The following is a 14002-nucleotide window of genomic DNA, read 5'->3' as shown; positions in this document are numbered from 1 at the left end:
GGAGGGAACTGGAGAGGTCATGCTGACTGTTCTCCTCTCACTGTATTCTCCTCCCCCACCCCACAAGCCTGTGGGTTACAACACAGTAAGTTAGTGCAGAAAGAGTGCAGGATTTGTTCACAGTTCTGCCAGCAGAAACCAAGACTTCAGACCTCCATCAGCAGAAAGTCAAACCAAAAAGGAGCTGGGGGAGCAGGTGGTAAAGCAGTGCAAAATGACCACAAACACCTGCTCTGCTACAGAAACAAAAAGATGACCAGTACAGCCCCAAACGGTGCTGGGGATGGGGGGTGGCCACTACACCCAACAGATTCGCTGATTCAGTGCAGCTCTTAGACAGGCTCTGCAATCAATGCTGCTATAAATCATATTTTATTGCTGCCTGCTTCCAAAAAAAGCCCCTTGAAAGACAATTTTGTAGCATGGCTCTTAATGTTCAAGGGTAGCAGAGAACCAAGAGTAGAAGGAGGACAAGTGACAGTGTGAAGGCAAAGTTCCACACAAATGTGTCTCGTTTCTGACAGATTCACAGAGATCCATGGATTTAGGGAGTGGAATCTGTATCTTTTCTGGAAGGTCAGGGGCTAACTCACTAAATGCTATCCCTGTGGAAGAATCAGAGTGAAGCTCATGGAGTCTCAACTCCCTATGATTGATCCCATAGTTTTTAGCTGAGTATAGTTTGGGAAACGTTGGAGCCAGTATATCCTGCCATGCAAATCAGCTCTGACATGCATTTTTGCTTTAACATTTAATTTAGGTCTTGCAAATCTGTACATGATATCATAGCAATGTAAAGTTTAAATTAATTGGATATGGTTTGGGACAGGTCATATGCAAAAGCCAGAGGGCTCATATTGGAATTGCAGGAGCAAAAATAGTTCTGGAAAACTAAGATAAAGTACATGACTGACCAGAGTTCCTCCAGTATCCAATGCTCAAAAAGTCAACAATATAGAAAAAAGAATAGCAAACACAAATTATTTCAGATGGAAAATGAATGAATAAATAGTCCACAACAACTTTTCATTTTCCCAAAGGATGTTATCACAACTAGGACAGTATTTACTGTTTGTCTGATATTATTTATGACAGCAGCTGCTATATGTTCAGTTGGGTTATCCAATTTTTAACGCGATATGTTTGAACCTTGCTTTTTGGGTTGATATGTTCCCTAATAGCCACACCAAATGAAAGCCATATTGCTTGCTTGAATGTAATTCATTTTCCTCTCTATTGTGTCAGGGTGGTTTTTTTTATACATAACTGGAAGGAAATGAAAAGATTTTAAAAAAAACATTAATCATCATGAGTGTTTTTAATATCATCAGAGCTACCATAAAGCCAGTAGATAAATTACACACTATTCAGCAGAAAGAAGTAGAATAAAATTAGTATTATATTACACTAGATTAATCATAGCCCTGGGTGACTGTCATTCTGGAGAAAATAGAAGCTTGAATATCTAACATTTTAACCTTCCTTCCCAGCCTTTTAAAACAAGAGACAAATAACAAGCCCATGTACTCAAAGAAAACACAAGAATTTTTGCTTGTGGGACTGGTGAATTTTTACCATTGTTTCTAACTGACAGCAAAGCAACATTCACAGTTTGGATCCAGATGGTTAGCAGCACTGCTTCATAATAGTAACCTAATGAAGCTTTTTATGACTAGCGACAGGTAAATGCCTGGAAGGTTTATGGCAAAGAAAAAACTTCAATAAATAATTTGAAAATCTGTCTCTCTTCTTCCTTGGATAATTATTGTCTTTTGCATATACAATGTAGCAGTGATGCAAAGGTGAAGAAAAGGCTAGAAAAGGAGAACTGTCTCTGAAGCTAATGGGGTGCACAGTGGAACCGCAGGCTTTTTTCCTCTCACAAGATGAATACCTACTTAACAACCATTAGGCTTCTCTCTGACTTAAGGGGAGGATTGAAAATCCTTTTCATGTAGTTAAGTCTGTCTAGGGATACAGGGCTAAAAATAGGGAGATATGAAAAACTTCTCTATGCATGTGGAGAATAATATTTTTAAATATCATTTTAACCTAAAACGGAGAAGCAGATGGTAGGTGCTCTTGTACAAGGATGGGAGGGCATGGGGAGCCTCCATGACAGCCCTGGCTACCTGTGCTGGGTACAGCCAGAATGCTGGTGCTCCCTGAGAGTAAGGGGGGAGTGAAAATGTATAGTCTCCAGAGTGCTCCACAGCTCTAAGAAGACTTGGGCCAGTGCTGTTGGGAGTGAGACTGGTCAAAAAAATTCCATCTGACCTTTTCAATAGAAAATTGTGTTTTTTTCAATACAACATAAAATGTTTGCAGGAAGCACCTTCTTTTCTTTCAAATTTTTGATTTTTCAATAGAAAACCCCAAAACCTGCAACTTTTCTGCTGTAAGCCAGAGTTGGCTGAAAAATATTCAGCTTTTGTCTGAAATTTTTCAGGTTTTGGTCAAACCATTTCAGTTTTATTTGTCAAAAACTTTAAAAAATGGTTTTCAGATTTTGGGTTTTCAATTAATACTCAAAAATTTCTGCTGAAAATTTCAACAAAAAATGAAAAATTCTTGGTTTTTATCAAAATTTTCTGTACAGTTGAGGAGACTTCTTTCTTTCAACCCTTGTAGATGGGAGCACTTGCTGTGCTCTTTTAATGAGTGTTGCAGCTGTTTAATGACTCAGTGCTCCCATAGGGCCTGATCCAATGCCCATTTGAAGTCAATGAAAAGCTTCCCATGACCTTCAGTGGGTATTTATACCAGGACCCTAGTGTCTGCAGAGGCAGGTATCTGCAGGCATAATGCCCTTAGGAAGTTCCACTACATTCCCACTCTAAAACAGTGATGCTGAAAAAGCCACAATAGAAGCCAAAAAGTGACGGTATTAAATTAAAACAAATAAGATCTAATCCTTAATAAACAGGACAGGCCTAATGCATGCACACAATAATAATATTAAAACTATTAGAAAGCAACTAGGAAAAGACTCATGAACCAGATAAAAAGAACTCCCTTCCCCCCTGCCCCCCAGTGTTAAAGCACATGATCAACATAAATGGCATGGGAAAAAGTTGGAGAATGAAACCCGAATCATAGAGAGCCATATGCAGTGTATTTAGAATAAATGTAATGATGCAGGTCAATGCATTCTACATTATCTCACGAAGTACCTGGGATACATTCTTCCTTTCCCTGTTATTACAAATATAAACTCCTGATGAAAGGTATACTTCACCAAGGAGTTGGGTTGTGACTTGAATCAGTGTAGTTAATTCTGGGTAGTGCATTCAAATTTAGGGGTATTTGTGGTACAGGCTTTCCATTGTAGCAGTTACATGACATTCCTTTTAGCCTAAAAACTTAATCAAATTAAGTGTCAACGTCAAATGGTTGCACTGAGTGATTTGACCATGTAATGCAAATAAAGCTGTCCTGTTCCCTTTCCCCTACAGTTTATCCTGACACCTTTTCCATGTGCTGCTGAAACAAAGCCCATGTTTTCATACTAAAGCAAACGTTTCATTTTTCAGTTTCTACAGATCAAGTGATGAGGTGTCATGTGTGAGCCCCTTGGAGGCTGAGAAGAGAAACTGTGACTTCCCCTTTCCACTCCCCCACAGAAATGTGAACTGCGGTTTCTTACTGGCTAGCAACACCTTTGATTCAATTTGTATGAAAACTCACTTTACTTATTAAAATGGACATTATTGTTCAAACCTTAGAAATTTCATTTCTTATATGTTCTAAGCTGTACAACTGTCAGATTTTTATGGTTTAGATTGTAAATGTGTTTTTCTCTGGCTAATTATTGGTATTATTTGTTTTTAATTTTGATGTCTTAAAGGCCAAGGTACTGTATGATAATAATATGAAGGACATATTTAAGAGGCGTGAGAGACACTGTATACAAATGTATATTTGTAAAAGCTATTTTTATGATTAGCATGTTTTACTGTTTATCATATTTAAAGTCAGTTGATATTGCATTTCTATGTTTATAGCTTAATTCAGACACAGTCATGTTATGATCAAAGACTTATGCTCAATCATGTTGTATGGTATTTTTCATTACTTTTCATTATATTCATAGTTTAAGATAATTATGTTTACTAGTAGGGATAATATTGAAAGGCAAAGTAATCGTTCTGCTCTGTTCATGCACTATTTCACTGTAATTGCTAAAAAGTGCAAATATGTCAAATATCAGATCAATTGATAAACTGTAAATTAGACCCACTTGTTAATCCCTTTTTTCAAACAAGCACTCTCTGTGATGCCATAGATTAGCACAGTTATTTCATCTGTATCCGTTACTATCTCAAAGCAGTTTGTTGTTACCTTATGGAAAAGTTTACATGCCAGTGAATGTCCTATCCAAACTGTATTCCAGACAGGTGAATGTTTTATATATTGCCAATATTTGAACATTACATTAGATTATCAATTGTTTTGTTTCACTTTCAGTCAATAGGATAGTTCCATTCCTCAATCTCTCAAGCATTCTCCACATGCTTGAAGATAGAATAATCCATTCTCACAGAGGCTGTAGGGGAATTCAGTATATAATTTCTTAATAAATCATGTTTCTTTTCAAACAAAATGGATTCATTATTTCTCTTATGTGATACTCAAATGTGTTTTCATACACTTAAGATATATTAGCCACTGGTGTGACTGCTTCTTCTCGAAAGAAAGTGCCAGCTTGTTCTCAGTTCTCATGATAGGACTGTTCACGGTTCCAGAGAACCAGTTCAGATGACACTCATAACAGGGAAGAAGTATCCACATCTTTATATGAGATATACTAAGATAGAAAACATTTTATCCAAGAGAGAGACATGTCTTGTAGCTGAGTCGTAAGGCACATCTAGAGTTAAAAAGGAAAGTCTTACTGGCTGGATTGCTTAGAAGTAGCCACATTTAGAACATGTTGCCAGGAGAAAGATCTCATCCAAGTAAGTGGAGCTCTGACACAGTATGTTTCAAAATACTGAACTACAGAGATGTGACTTGCACTACCATGCTTGTCCTGCAGTACTTGATGTTCCATTTAACAAAACTGACAGCATTTCTAAAGATGACTTTATGTCCTGTCCTTTCAACCATTGTCCATGGGACCTGATCCAAAGCATACTGAAGTAAATGGAAAGACTGCCATTATAGTTCAATGTGCTTTGGACTAGACCTGACGATACTGGCTGCATGTGATGGAGGGGTGGAGAGTAATTGATGGTGACCTTACAATGAAGAAAATGGGAGAAGATCCAAAGACTATATCCAGACTGGTTTCAGGTAAGGGTCAGTTAAAAAAAAGGAGAGATACCAATTAAATAGATGTGAGGAAGAGTGTCCATCAGGCTTGACTGTGTGGGAACTAAGTCAATAGGAAAATAGAGAAAACGACATTTTGCCTCTCAGTTACACTGGTGTAAATTCAGGATAATTCCACTGAAATCAGTGGAGTTATACCAGCTTAACTGAAAGCAGAGTTTTGCCTATTTACTTTAATGAGAACAATACTATGAGTCACTATTGCTCAACATAAAGGATGCAGACTGGGGCCCATTTTGTGTTACAATCACAGCAAACCCAAACAAAATGTTACAATCAGTAATATTAACCCAAATAATACCAATAGTCTGGTAATCACTGAAATACCTCAGGGAAGTATTTTAAAGATATACTTGTCCTTTGTGTTGTTTTTCTCTAAATTTACTAAAAACTGGAGAGAAATATTCCATCATATGCCCATTTTATAGCTGCAAAAATTAAGAACAATGCTCACCATTCCCATGGTTCTTATTTGATTTACAGTAAAAATAAATAATAAATCCAAATCCTATCTATTCAGTGGGAGTTTTGCCTCAGTAAGGAGTGAATAAGGGCTTAAAAGATTTGAGCTGATGACTTTTTGAAATCTTGGAGAATGTCCTCTTAGTAGATCAATTATGGGAACTGTGCTGGTAGTTAAAATAATTTCATAATTCTGTATTACAGATCCCTGAATCAGCTCAGCACCAACTAAGCCATGATTAAGTGGGTACTATGAACTGTAAAGTACCACAGCAGGTTTTTACATTATTCCTTAATGTGCCATTATCTGTATTTGGTGTTTACAGGAATAATTTCACAGTCTCAACAGTCAACACTGTTCCACACAGTGATGTTATTCCTGAAAGTATTTTTTTCTGGCACAAAAACATCTAAGATGGGGTCTATTGATACTATTACTTTTGAAAGCTACGGGTTTGCTGTACTGTATAATATATTCTCCTAACTTTCTTAATGACACATTAGATTCAAATCATTGAAGAGATGCTGGTATTTTAAAGATGACTTGATGCTTTATTGCCTGTCACACGTACAGTATGCAATTGCTTGCCATTGTCACATACACTTGGTTTACTAACTTTTTTGTGTTATGTATTCTTTGCAGCACAGAGGAACCAGTAAGTGTTTAGGACCTAATTTCCATTTACCCTAATACCCCTTTATACCATTCTGGCAGTGTAAATGTAATTTACAAACATTTTATGGAACCTTTACACTGTCAGCTGCCCAGGGACCTCAGTGTAAATTAGAATCAGAGCTATAATATTCAGCCTGAGCATCACTTTACCCTAGGAATGAACTGAGTACCAGAAACCATCATTTTTAAACATTTAAAATTATATTATAGCCATAAAGAGAGACATTTGTAGCTATAGTTCTCTAGAGCTACAGTAACATCCAGTGATCATTTATGGTAACTGGGGGTGAGTGAAGTTGCAGTACCTACTTCTGTTGTATAACGCTGTGAGTCAAAATTAATTTGGCTAGTGAATATTCAGCTTTCTCAACTTATTTATATGCCATCCCGGATTCGGATATTAAAATCATTTTCTACATAGGCTTCCACCCTCAATTTGTCTCTAAGATTGCTATTTCAACCTGTGCAGTTGCATGAATGGAAAAGATTTGCTGAATGTTAGTTTTACAGCTTGATCCAGAGGAAAAGATTTTTACTTCTGTAAATTCTTGTCTTAAGTACCATTGCTGGGGGGTTTTGTGTAGAATCATAGTATATTACTTAATGCTGAAAAAATAATCATATTAAAACTATGTAGATAGCGCCAACCTTGTAAGCAGTGGTATTTTTAATAGACAGTATTGAAAGGTAACTAAAGTTAAAAGTGTTCAACATTTTGCCCATTTATACCTGTGTGATGGTTCATGACAGTTTTCTTTAAAATGCTGTAACATATTTCTACATGTCTGTAAATAAATATTTTCTTTGATTTATGCATTAATTCAGTTTTGTAATTTCTGCTGCTAAATTGTAGGTCTAGAAAAAAACATTTATAGACACTAATATATTTTATTTCTTAAAGGGAAACAGCATATAATTTTGTGAAATAGTGCTATGTTTTTCAATTTGCTAAAAACAGGAACAAACATTAACAGTAAGAAGAATTATAGTTATAGATAAACTGGAGGTAGAAGACTAGTGCTAACCACATCCAATTCCTTTACATCACGTCTGCTTCAGTAGTTTAAAGTGCAGTACTATGCTGAAAAGTGACTGTGAAAAAAGTCACTATCTTATTCAAGCCATCTGATCCCTCTGTGTCTTGGGGTATGTCTACACTACTGCCAGATCGACGCACCGATGATTGATGTAGACCTAAGCTACATCAATGCCAGCAACGTTATTCACCAAATATGTGTAGACATAGCCTTAATAGTCCTACCTGCCATTATTTGCATCAGCAAAAATGAGAAGCCTGATTATGAAAAGTCCCACTGAATTTATAGGGATGAAAGCAATGGGTTTTGACAGAAATGGCTGAAAAAAAATCTAACTTCAACAGGAAATACTAACCTTTGAAATTTGTGATCATGTTACAGATTTTTAAGCGCTGTATGAGAACTACATATTATTAATAAAATTTATTATAATAGCAAGGATATAGTTTACTTTAAATTCTATAGAATGATGGTCAAAAATACTGATAAGAAAAGTTATTTTTTTCTATTCAATATTCAGACATTTTTCTATTCATAGGGCCTTATTCTAGTCTTAGGATATTTCCATGAGGGCAAGATGAAAATTTGGTCCCAGGAGTCTGTGAGAATATTGTTAAAATTATACTGAAATTTAGGGGAAAGAGATAGGGAGGACAAGATAGGAAGCAAGACTGTAATCAGAATGATGTTGTTTGTTTGTGACATCCAATTTACGATTATTTTCAAAATTGTCATTCTTATAACCATGTAAAATTTCCCATGTAAAATATTAATTTTAAGATGTGTGAAATGATTGAATTTTTATGTAAGGAACATTTAATAACAAAAATATTGAAGACAATATTTAAAAAATGAAGACCAGGCTTTAAAGACCAATCTTTTGTCATGAGCTTGGGAAAAGAAACATTTTGGGCCCTTTGATTTCAATGGAAAAAAACATTTTGGATCCCTGGTCTTTGTGGAAATGTCCTATAGCAGTTGATAGAAAATGACAATCATTCTGAGCTCTCCTACAGAATGTCATAGAAGCATTAAACCTGGCTGTAGAAATCTATGAAGTTGCACCAAAAAAATATTGAAAGGATTTCAATCTTTCTTAAATTCTATGGTGGTTTAAAGTCATTTCTGATATGCAGCAAAGAGTCCTTTGGCACCTTATAGACTAACAGACGTATTGGAGCATGAGCTTTCGTGGGTGAATACGATGCATCTGACGAAGTGGGTATTCACCCACGAAAGCTCATGCTCCAATACATCTGTTAGTCTATAAGGTGCCACAGGACTCTTTGCTGCTTTTACAGATCCAGACTAACACAGCTACCCCTCTGATTTGTGATATGATTATGTTTCTATAGATTGAACCTTATTAGTTTAATCTCTGCTGAATTCTATGGGACTTGTCCATAGAAGAGGCCCAGCAATGTCTCCCGCATGCACACAGCAGCCATAACTACCAGCTCTATGCACCATAAACATCACTTGATGTGGTTGTCTTCCTGCATTGGGGAGGAGGGTGACTGTCTTGCTGCCTATGGGGAGATAAGAGAAAGTTGGCTACCTTCAGCTTTGAGGATGTATGTCTGCTTTGCCCTGCATTTACAGCACAGCATCTGGTCTATGTCTCAGCCAGTATGCCCAATGGTCAAAGATATCATTAGTTGCTGTGAGAAAAGGTTTTACACACAAAGTAAAACTGGCCCCTTTTGACTATTTCTGAGCGCTGTACAAAATAGTGCAAATCTGAGCATTTCTCCCCCAGGAGTATATGACTTCCATGGGCAAGAGGGAAACTGAAAAATGCAGAATCCCTGCAGCAATACACTTAAAGCTGCTGATCCTTGCGTTCATACTGAGCAGTTCTGGGAAATTGTTATGCAAACCCCTTGAGAAAATGCTAAAAAAATCACCCAGAGCATCAGAAAATAAACATGTGTGGATTTTTGACTGTGGCCAGCCCTGGTGGAGCTGGACCAGAGAAATTTAAATGGCTGAGAGGAGGGTAGTAAGCCTGCCACGATGAGCAACAGAATTACCCACCAAAAACATTAGGCTTACAGTGATGACATTAAAAACATTCCAATATTGTCTTGGCTAGTATTACTTAAGCATCATCTAAAATAAATACACTATGTATGTATGATTGTGCATGAGTGTATATGTATGTTCTGGGTGTGTGTACTTATAACTACATGATTATTCCTCCATAGCCTTTATACATTGGATGGTTATGGACTTTTTCTCCTCAGTAAGAGGCAATTAATGTTGCAGAAACAATTAACAGAACTCTTCCCTGGGATAACTCCACTGATGTCAATCCAGGGATGAAGTGGCTTCAATATCTACACTAACAGCATTTTTAGCACAAACTGAAGTCTTTGCTAAACCTGTTTGTGAGATCCAGGAGCAGACACTATGCCAAGTGAAAAGTATTATATGATGAAGTTGTTGATGCTATTCCTCTTGTTCCCACAGTGCTACGTTGTTATGGAGTGGTGTTCAGATATATGCCCAGACATCACTTTCTATTGTGTTTCCACTAGGATCAGAGAATATCAGGTGAAGAGGAACTCACCAGCAGCATCAGATTAAGGAGCAGTAGCATTCCCTCCTGCTATGCCTTTATTGGAGTGTAGGTGAAGAAGCAGTGGATATGCAACCCATTATGTATTGTGATCATGCTTGTGACTGAGTGACCCAGAGCAAGTAGCTGAACTTGCATTAACATGAGAAACAAGAAGAGCCCACACTTAATGGGATGCGCAATAGCTGTACTCCTTTCACATCCAGTACTTTTGAAGCTCCTCTAAGCAGTTTGATCCACATTTTGAAAAGTGTCCATTAACGTTGATGTCTCCATTTTAGATGCTTAGTCTGTGACATCTAGAGCCTGATTTTCAGAGGTGCTGAGCATCCATCGCTCCAACTCACTTTCACTAAACTTGTTGAGTACTCAACATCTCTGAAAATCAGGCACTAAGCATCACAGATTCAGCTCTCAAAATGAAAATTTTGGCCTTAATATTTAATTCCAAATGTCCTCTGTATTAGCTAGCAATTACCATTACTGTATGTGAAGATGATATATGTGCACATCAGTTTATTATGCTTCTGTTTTCTAGGTCATGTCCTTGTACACAAACATCTGAGAAACCTACAAGAAGGAAAGCTCCTTAGTGATCCCCAAAAGAGTGAGTTCTTCCCCAGTTGTTCCATACAGGGGTGAGGTACGTTCCTCTCTGAATAGGCTGCCAGGCCAATTCAGAAACCCTGTGGATTAGTTGGGATGTGCCAGACCCCTGGCACTCTTTCCCAATGATGTGGACCTATGCTGGCAAGGATCCACTGGCTGTGACTACCTTCTCTTCTCAGACCCCCTTACAGGGGAATCTCTATTGCAGAAACAAGCCATAGAAAATGGCTGATGATGTATTCTCTCTGCCTCATAAAGTTCATGAGGCCAGTGATGTATGTTCTCTCCACTCAATATGATGCTACTCACATCCCTCCCAATCCCCTTCCCATGTACAAACTCCAGCTCTGCAGAGTGGTTCTCTTTGGGGTCCTGAGAAAAGGGAGATAGTTGATGCCCCTGCATCAGCACATAAGCATCACCTTCATGACCAGACCTTGGTGGGATGTTCACGTTTATTTTTGTATTACTTGGGTCTCTACCTTAAGTAACTATTATGGCCTCCAATGCCATAGTGTGTAATCTCCTCAGAATCTTTAACATATTTATCCTCACAACCAGGGTGACCAGATGTCCCGATTTTATAGGGACAGTGCCATTATTCATGGCTTTTTCTTATATAGGCGCCTGTTACCCCTCACCCCCATCCCGATTTTTCACACTTTCAATCTGGTCACCCTACTCACAACACTCCTGCAGCAGGGAAAGACTTCAGCAGCAGGAGGCAGCGGGACACTATAATACACTAAAAATAGCAGTGTAGTACTGTTTGGGCGTGTAGAGAAATGTGTAGGATATATACCCTAAAGGTTCAGGCATGTCGTTAATCGCCTAAATAGTGCCTCACTGTCTACACTGCTGTTTTATACCCATAGGGAGAGTGCAGTATAAAGATTTCTTAAGTAACTTGCTCAAGGCCACACAAGAAGCCTGTGACAGACTAGGGAACTGACTCTGGGTCTTCTAAATCCTAGGCGCCTAGGCTCCTAACCAGTGGGCCCTCCCTAGGTAGGTACTGCCTAACTTCCTGAGTTTATTTTATTTTTCCTAGAGAGTTTTTAAAATTATTATTAGGTAAAAGAAGCACAATGAGCAAAATATTTAGCAGCAACTATTGTTTTCACTGTACACACACAAACCAATGTACAATTATTTCCATCAATAATAACCTAAATGTACAGATGGTCAAAGAATGAACAATGATGCCTGAGAACCTATTAGTGTTTGATTTAAGGAGATTTACTTTGTATATTTTGACCTGTGATATGTTTTAATGGTTATAAAGCTTTAATTTTTTGAATCTCGCTGTCTTCTATTAAATAATTATTGTTTCGCCCCTCCCCCAAAATTTCCCACAACTGTGAACATTTAAATTGATAAAAAATGAAAAAATGATTATAAATTTGCACAGCTGTGAACGTTTAAATCAATGAAAATTAAAAAATGTTTAAAAATAAACACTGATATTATACATCAAAATATTTTTTTTTAAATATCAAATTCTGCCAAACCTATATATCTCAGTTAAAGTCACTTACTGGTTAAAATTCCAGGGCCAAAATTTCTGGTTGTGTAAATGAATGAAACTCCATTGAAGTCAATGGAGTGGTATCAATTTAGATCAGCAAAGAATGTGCTCCGTTGTCATGTAGAAGCATGAATTATTGTACTCTTTCCTCCAAAGGCCTAATGTGTTCTCTGTCATTGACTGGGAGAGCTGGGGGGAATACTATAAACATTTCTCTGTAAACATACTTATGACTTGGAAACAACCTGATTGTGCTTGCACCTCATCTGTGTTCACTTTTCCTCTCACAAATGAGTTAAACTGGCACCAAAAGAGTGAGTTTTAAGGAAATAAATATTTGGGAACTATTTACAGAAAGAGAATTTTTAACTCATGAAGACAGATACTCACTTGAAAACCAAATTCTAAGAGTTATGCTCCCCCCATTCAGGGGATGGACTCAGTCAGTAAAAACTCTGACTTCTGTAATAGTTAGACTACATAAAACATAGATAACAGTATGTGTCTGAAAGGAAGTGTGGAATTTTTTCACCAACAGTTATAATATGCATATGTGACAGTATGACATGTTACAATAAGATCTTCCATTCTGTTCTTCATCAGTATTCTCTTAACATACAAGAGATTAAAATCCTATAGCCTGGGATATCAGACAAACAAGACAAATGTATACCCAAACATGACTGTCTTCTTGGTCCTGTGTATGGCAGCATCAGTTGCATTTGTAGGAAATCATCATTGAAGTCTCTGTTCTTTGGTTCACTTCTAATGCCAGATTACATTGATTTTAAGTATTGTAATATCAATCATTTTATGCAATGCTGTTTTACATATCTATTTAATCAAGCACTGTTATTTAAAAGACAAGGCTCCAGAGAGCAACTGTATCAGATCATGTCTTGGGAACACAAAAGCAGTTTTTGACAGAAAGCTACATAAAATCAATTGTGGCGATTTCAAGGTTGTCTGGGCTTTTAGATTTGGATACCTCTCCATTTACTTGAAGATCGTTTGTAAGTGAATTGTGCATTCTCAGGACTTTTTTGTGCTAGACTGACAAGGTGGAAAAACAATAATCCAGCATTGCTACCAGTTAAAATGGTGCTCATTCTGAACAATTTGCTCAAAGTTGGTTTCAGAGATGTCACAATGTAACATGATGAGAAGGACAATCAATAATAGCAAGAAGAAATGTTAAAAATCACTATCCATGTAATTATATGTGGGCAGCCATGTAGGCAAATCACAATGCTGACTGCTCTAGAAAATATAGAATTTAAGTGCAGCACTGCTGTGAAAAAACACAGTGAACGAACTAAAGGAGAATACTTCTCCTGGCTTCTAAGTGGAACAAAGAGCTTGAATAGATGTAAGATTTCCAGCTACTTTCTCAGAAAGTACTTTTCAAAGATGTTTTGTTCATAGAGGACAAACTAAACCTTTTTTTTTTATCTTCATCCCCATTTGGTTGGTGGTTTGTCTCATCTGTTAAGTATGAGTTTTTCATATCACAGAAATACAGTAAAATTTCCTATTAAGAAAATGTATTTCTCAAACTGCTGGTACCAGGGTATAGAGTCTTTCACCTTTTTTACCAGAGCCAAATTCAGATCTTGAGGGTGAACCTTCATTGATTTCAGTTGGGTTGCACCCGAGCTGAATTTGGGTTAATACTAGCACCTTCTGAATAATAATAATAATGAATACTTAGCTTTTATATAGTGCTTTCATCTGTAGATCTCAAAGCACTTAAGAAAGAAGAATATTATTATCCT

At 37.1% G+C, this 14002-nt stretch overlaps 1 protein-coding gene across 1 annotated transcript in view; it reads left to right on the top strand.

Annotated features, from left to right (window-relative positions):
- The window catches only part of RALYL (RALY RNA binding protein like), a 358668-nt gene extending 354078 nt beyond the window's left edge, over window positions 1-4590 (top strand). The window contains exon 9 of the mRNA XM_045007780.1: window positions 3534-4590. Coding sequence (XP_044863715.1) covers window positions 3534-3551 — 18 coding nt within the window. The 3' untranslated portion in view covers window positions 3552-4590. The remainder of the gene's footprint in view (window positions 1-3533) is intronic.
- The last annotated feature ends 9412 nt before the right edge of the window (window positions 4591-14002 follow it).

This window comes from Mauremys mutica, chromosome 2, assembly GCF_020497125.1.
Source record: "Mauremys mutica isolate MM-2020 ecotype Southern chromosome 2, ASM2049712v1, whole genome shotgun sequence".
NCBI classification, from domain to species: domain Eukaryota; kingdom Metazoa; phylum Chordata; order Testudines; family Geoemydidae; genus Mauremys; species Mauremys mutica.
Note: the sequence above shows the minus strand (reverse complement) of the source record. Positions and strands in the feature narration are given on the sequence as shown.